Genomic DNA, 6,649 nt, shown 5'->3' with positions numbered 1-6,649 from the left:
CATACTCTATCCATTTCTGGCAACCATCCTGTGAGTAATCTGTTAACAAATACAGTAACTTCTAAGTGCCTAACAGTCCAATGATCACTATATAGTGGCACCAGGGCAACCAAGGTAAGCAGCACTAACTGTAATAGGTAAAACCTAAAATCTTACGTTACTACTTGCTTATGTCACAGCCCAATATGTGTTTGTTGTAGGAGATGGGACAGAAGGGGAGCCCTCTGCTCCATTAAGTTAAAGATTCAAACTCCTTCCCACTCGTATGAAATTGCTGCATACTTTGAGGTCCTCCGTTTTTTTTCCCTTTGCAACTCGTGGATTTCTACTTGTTTCTTTAGAATATTACCGGAATTTTTTTTTATGTTAGATAAAACAACTTACAAGTAGCTATAATTAAAAACATTTCTTCAGTTCAACAAGTTACACTCTGATATATACACACACACACACACACACACACACACACACACACACATACTCTCATTTAGTCATTACAGCAGAGAGTGAGATAGTTACTGCTGTTATCCTTGTTTTTAACATAAACAATGGCATAAAACAATTATATGATCCATTTTAAGGTTCTACAACTAGCATTTGGAGTTGAGTTTATTTATTTATTTATTTATTTAGTTTATTTTAGAGTTCAGTTTGGTTTATTGAGCATATTACAAAACAGGGCTTAGTCAAAAAGGCCAAAGCCCACGTCATCATCGGATTCTTCAGACTCTTCGTTCTTGGCTTCCACTTTCTTCTCCTCAGCTGGGGCAGCAGCGGTGGACGGTGCAGGTCCTCCGGCTGGTGTGGCACCAGCAGCTGGGGCAGGGCCACCAGCCCCTGCATTACAGATGCGGCTCCCAATGTTGACCTTGGCCAGGCCCTTGGCGAACAGGCCGGGCCAGAAGGGCTCCACGTTGACGCCGGCGGCCTTAATAAGGGCGTTGATCTTGTCCTCCATGAGGGTCACCTCGTTTTCGTCGTCGTGCAGGAGGAGGGCCGAGTAGATGCAGGCGAGCTCGGAGACAGAGGCCATGGCGCGGGAGTCCTGGGCTGGCGGCTGCCGGGGGCGGTGCTAGTCGTCGGATGAAGTGAGGGGCTCACCCCAGCGCGGCCTTAGCTTCCTCGGAAGGACCGAGCACCTTAACGGCAGCTGAGGAAAGAGCTGGAGTTAAATTTTTAACTCAGCTCTCACTGACTATGCTAGTTGCTTTTTAAAAATATTGTGATGTAAAATGCACATATATAAAGTTTATTATCTTAACTGAAGAAATTTTAGTGGGAGGTAGTATGAGGGACTACTAAAAAATGTTAATGGCAAAAATTGAATTAAAAGGTAATGGAACTCACACAAAAAACGTTTTGAAGCTCCCTGGTATAGTTACTGTGCAACCATCATCACTATTGAGTTCCAAAATATTTTCGTAACCCTGAAAGGTAATACCATACACATTAGGCAATCCTTCCTATTCACTCTACTTCAGTGGTTCTTAACCTTACTAATGCCACAACCCTTGAATACAGTTCCTCATGTTATGGTAACCCCCCTACCATAAAATTATTTCCGTTGCTACTTCATACCTTTAATTTTGCTAGTTCCCTGTGAAAGGGTCATTGTATCCCCAAAGGGGTGGTGACCCACAGGTTGAGAACCACTGCTCTACTTCCAAGCTCAAGGCCACCACTAATCTGCTTCACATCTCCATGAGTTTGCCTGGTTTTGCATATTTCATATAAGTGGAATTGCACAATCTTTTATCCTTTGTGTCTTAGCATAATACTTTGAAAGTTCATTTGTGTCATTGCATTTATTTGTTCTTTATTCCTTTTTACAGCTATTTAACATTCTTTTGTATTGCTAGAGCACATTTTGTTCATGCAGTTACCAGTTGATGGATATTTGAGGTTTTTTTTCTTTTGACTACTGTGAATACTGCTCCTGTAAACATGTTTGTTTGAGTTTTTATGTGAACACCTGTTTTTAGATCTTCTGAATATGTATCCAGAGATGGTCGCTGAGTCATAAGAGTGGAGACATGGTTATGGTTATTGAGGAAATGGAATGGGGCCCACTTCTGATCTCTTCCAGCTTCAGTAGGGAGGATCCAACTGCACACCCAGCTCAAGGCTGACTGCCACATAGTAGAGGTCACACATGCCTTCATCCTCAACCTTTTTTATTCTATTCTGACATTAACCACCCCTTTCACAGCACTTCACGTCTTGACTGCTTTGGATAACTTGCTGCTCTGCGTACAGAGAGTTCTAAGACAACATTCACAAAATTATGGGGGCTAATTAGAGAAATGAACAGATTACATTACATCAAATCAGGATCATAAAACATTAAAGATATAATCATTTTTGCCCATAGGACAAGTCTGGGGTTGCAATATTCAAGGAGTCTAAAAATTGACAGCATACCAATGAAAATGTTTCAACAAGAGGTAGGGCTGGGAGGAGGAGGTAGGTAGAGCCTGGAAAAAAAAAAAGTTTCAACAAGCTGATGCATCCATCACTGGAAGTCCTGACTAGTCTATGTATGACAAGAAATTTAAAGCACGGCTGCCTGACCAACAGACTGGAAGAGATCCATTAGCATGTCCACCACCCCCCCTTAAGGGAGACTCAACAGAATGTGGAAATTACTAAACAAAATCATTACTATCACATGCAAGCAAAATATTGCTGATACAATTCCAAAAGGGTTGCAGCAGAAATTGACAGGGAGCAGCCAGAAATTCATCTGAGACTCTGAAGAGAATATGGAGCAAGTGATATTGCTGATATCACATAAACCTTTCTTGAAAGCAGAAAATACCAGAAAGATGTTTATTTGTGTGTTATTGGCTATCTAAAGGCATTTATCTGTGTGAATCATGAACTATGGAATTCCACACTTGAATAAGAATTCAAGAGACAGTCATTTGAACAGAACAAGGGAATATGCTGTGGTTTAAAATAAGCAAAGGTATGCATCAGGATTGTATTCTCTCTCAATACTTATTCAGTCGGTATGCTGAGCAAGTAATCTGAGAGTCTGTACTATATGGATAGTAACTTGACATCAGGATTTGAGGATGGCTCATTAACAACCTTTGATAATTAGAGGACAAAACCTTGCTTATTGAAAGCAATGAAGACTTGAAGTGCTTACCGATGAAGTTCAAAAATTGCAACCTTCAATGGGCTCAAACAAAACAAGTTTAAGCATGGCACAGGATGAAGCAATATTTTGGCCTGTTACACAATAGGGTCACTATGATTCAGAAACAACTTAATGTCACCTGGCAACAACAGAAAAGCTGTATAATATTTGCACCAGTAGAGCACAGTAGAGAGGCCAAGAGAGCAAGATTGAGAAGGAGAAAGGGAGAAGTGCCTGTTGGCATGGATGACATAGTCTCTTCTGACATCTACATTGTTCTTTTCTTTCTTATCTTTTTAATGACCACTTGCTTTTTTCATATGTAATGTTGTTGATGTCATCCCACAGTTCATCAGGAATTCTCAGTAGTGTTCAGTGCATCTAATCTGTTCTTGAAATATTCTTTACATTTACATAGATTATACTTGAGTCTTATTTTGTCTCCTGTGGACTTGTTTTAATTTTCTTCAGTTTCAGCCTGCACTTGCATGTGGTCCCTGTTCTGGTTTTGGCTGATGATATGGAACCACCTATTTAGTCAGTATGATTCCTGTACTTCTTTTTTATAAACATCCATAGAAGCTCCCCACCCCCCACCCCCAACTCGGCAAGCCAGCCTCTTGCTCAAAGGTATTCAGCTTTACTTTTTTGTAGGTTGAGTAGTCTTCCACTAACCACTATGGCTAGAAGAGCCATACCAATCATTTTACTTTACCATTGTTATTGTAATTTTCAGCTTCAAAATTTGCTTGGTTTCTTTTATAATTTCTCTCTCTTAATTGCCATTCTCTATTAGTTAAGACACCATTCCCCTGGCTTGTTTTAATTAGTTCTTTGAGCATATTTTTATCTAATAATTATAATCAAGTTTCCTTAGAGATAATTTCTTTTTACTACACACCCCCACCCCCAGTGAGCATACTTTATTGCCTTGCATGCTTTCCAATTTTTGGTTGAAAACTGGACATTTTAACTATAATAATATGACAACTCTAAATATCAGGGGGGGTTTTCTTTAAGATTTGTTGTTGTGGGTTATAGTTATGTATTTCCTTGGTGATTATTCTAAACTGTAATTATCATAAGTCATGATGCATGACTTTTGAAGTCAGTATTCTGTTAGCTTAGTTGTTAATGTTTTGTTCATTTTTAAAATGTATTACACCAAGGAAACATACAAATAAGCACAACCAAATAAAGCATCTGCCCTGGTCTTTCTGCATTGCTTTTTCTGTTAGGGTATTACTTGAAGTACAATAGTTAAGCATGACTTTAGCATTCACTTTGTGCTTACACAAGCCTTAAAGGTCCGTCAGAGGCATAAGCTTTGGGTGGTATTTTGTGAGCAGTCCTCCTGACCTGGGCATGTGCCAATGCACTTGTTTCTCCCTGTGTCACCTTCTCCGAACTCCTCCTTAAAGTGTGGGCTCTTTGGCTCCTTGCTACTCGCTTTGCCTGCTTTCCTTATCCCAAGCAGTTGCAGTTAATACAGAAGTTTGTCTTAAAATGGTTCTTCTGCTCCACACTTGAAAAAAAGATTCTGCCACAAGTGAAATATAGACAAGCCTCCAATTCGATCCCCTAAGGGAGCCACCATGCAGATCAGCACAAGGTCATACAAGCAATTCTTTGAGAACAAGGTTCTTATTGCTTCCTCTTGTATTAGCAAGCACACCTGGAAAATGAGTTGCTATGACTTGAATCAAATTAAGGAATACATGGAGGTGGGCAGATAAGTTAAAAATGTCACATCTCTTTTTTACTAAAACTTAGCAGCTTTTTTTCTTCACAAAGCAGGTTCTAAGTTTTTTAAGAATCCTGAAAAAGTTGATTCTAACAATTTTGCAACTTAATTGTTATTTTATTGGTGGTATCCTTATCCGATTTTGGGATTTCCTACTATGCCATTTTCAGGAACCTCATACCGTAAGTTGCTCATTTGAGTATATAATCTTATTGTTGGGGTTGTTAAGTGGTGTTTAGTCAGTTCTAACCCGTGATGACATTACATATTATAGAATGAAGGACAGCTACTGTGTCGGTCAATCTCGTCAGAAGTCTTCCTCTTTTTCACTGCCCTTCCTCTTTATCAAGTTTGATGTCCTTCTCCAGGGGCTGGTCTTTTCTGAGAGTGTCTAAATAAAGTATGTGAGATGAAGTCTCACCATCCTTGCTTCTAAGGAGCATTCTGGCCGTACTACTTCCAAGACTGATCTGTTTGTTCTTCTGGCCATCTACAGTATGTTCATTATTCTCCAGCACCATAATTCAAATGTATTGATTCTTCTTCAGTATTCCTTATCCACTGCCCAACTTTCACAGGCTTATGAGGCAATTGAAAATACCATCGCTTGAGTCAGGCACACCGTAGTTGTTAAAGTGACATCCTTGCTCTTTGATGATTTAAAAGAGGTCTTATGCAGCAGATTTACCAAGTGTGATATGTCATTTTATTTCTTTTATATACTAGATTTTCATTCCAGATTGATGAAAAAATGTAAGATCATGCTAATGTTTTAGACATAAAGGTATTAGAGCTATTAAGTTAGTGACAGAAGTAATAATACAAATACAAATTGCTCTCTGAAAGAAATTCTAGATAAATTGAGAGAAGGGCCAGTTCTTTATGATTTTTGGAATTTATCTTTTGTATGCTTAACTTTTTTACTGTTAGCTTGTGTTTTCTGCCGGAAAAATGATGACTGTCCCAATGAATATGGAGAAAAGAAAACTAACGAGAAATGGAATCTCACTGTACATTACTATTGTTTGGTGAGTATAACGTATAAACAAGTTTGAGAACCTTGCTAGTCTCTTAAAAGAAACACGGACTTTTGGAAATTGTATAAGTCATTGAACTTCTCTGGACATGGGAAAAATGAGATATTTCAAAATCAAATTCTAAAATTCTGTAGTTACTCAGAACATACTTCATGTTAGCTGTTTGTTTTTGTATAACTGTTCAATGTGTAAGTGAAAAGGAAGAAAAAGAAAGTAGATATAGAAAGAGTTGTATTTTTGGCACTTTTTTGTTTCCCTTATTGCTAGTGATAAATCTCAGAAAAGACTTGTTTGAAAGTTGAGAGTCGAAGGATTTTATTTCACAGAGAAACAGAAAAGAAAAATTCAAGCCTTAGTAATATATAATTTGTGGAAAGAGAAACAGGTTTATTTATGGGCCACTCAAAAGAAAGGAAAAGGGTGATTTCACATTGAGAATCAGCCCCTCATTTGTTTGCCCTTCTTCCATTGGCCCTTCTGCCATCTTCTCATTGAATTTGCGCCTCAAGATGTTGGTGCCAAGGTTACATTCACACAGGCAATATTTCTTGGCACCTACAATAGTTAGGTATTGCTACTTAACAAATCATCCTTAAAAATATCAATTTGAAATTTTTTTTTTTAATTTCACATAGTTTTTGAAATTTGGGATCGGCTTCACTGTGTATTTCTGTTGTAATTGAGATCTCTGCAAGGGTGCAGTCTTCTGATGCCATGACTGGC

General features: G+C 38.5%; 2 protein-coding genes across 4 annotated transcripts in view; one reads left to right on the top strand and one right to left on the bottom strand.

The window, feature by feature from the left end:
- G2E3 (G2/M-phase specific E3 ubiquitin protein ligase) overlaps positions 1 to 6,649 on the top strand; it is an 82,244-nt gene that overhangs the window by 39,705 nt on the left and 35,890 nt on the right. For both annotated transcript variants that reach the window (XM_045287955.1, XM_045287954.1), the window contains one exon: positions 5,820 to 5,917. Coding sequence is in view for 1 of the 2 variants with exons in the window: in XM_045287954.1 (XP_045143889.1) it covers positions 5,820 to 5,917 (98 nt within the window). In the remaining variant the exon portion in view is untranslated. The remainder of the gene's footprint in view (positions 1 to 5,819; positions 5,918 to 6,649) is intronic.
- LOC101649555 (60S acidic ribosomal protein P1-like) lies at positions 683 to 1,100 on the bottom strand. 2 transcript variants are annotated; one of them, XM_004698516.2, is made up of 2 exons: positions 963 to 1,100; positions 683 to 881 (listed from the first exon to the last, which is right to left on the bottom strand). In XM_004698516.2, exons 1-2 carry the CDS (start codon positions 1,031 to 1,033, stop codon positions 683 to 685), a joined length of 270 nt encoding a protein of 89 aa, XP_004698573.1. In that variant the 5' UTR covers positions 1,034 to 1,100. The 2 variants fall into 2 exon arrangements, with proteins under 2 accessions (XP_004698573.1, XP_004698572.1); XM_004698515.2 differs by having other exon boundaries at positions 683 to 1,100.

This window comes from Echinops telfairi, unplaced genomic scaffold, assembly GCF_000313985.2.
Source record: "Echinops telfairi isolate 266 unplaced genomic scaffold, ASM31398v2 ScPeMD7_18;HRSCAF=68, whole genome shotgun sequence".
Classification (NCBI taxonomy): Eukaryota; Metazoa; Chordata; class Mammalia; order Afrosoricida; family Tenrecidae; genus Echinops; species Echinops telfairi.
Note: the sequence above shows the minus strand (reverse complement) of the source record. Positions and strands in the feature narration are given on the sequence as shown.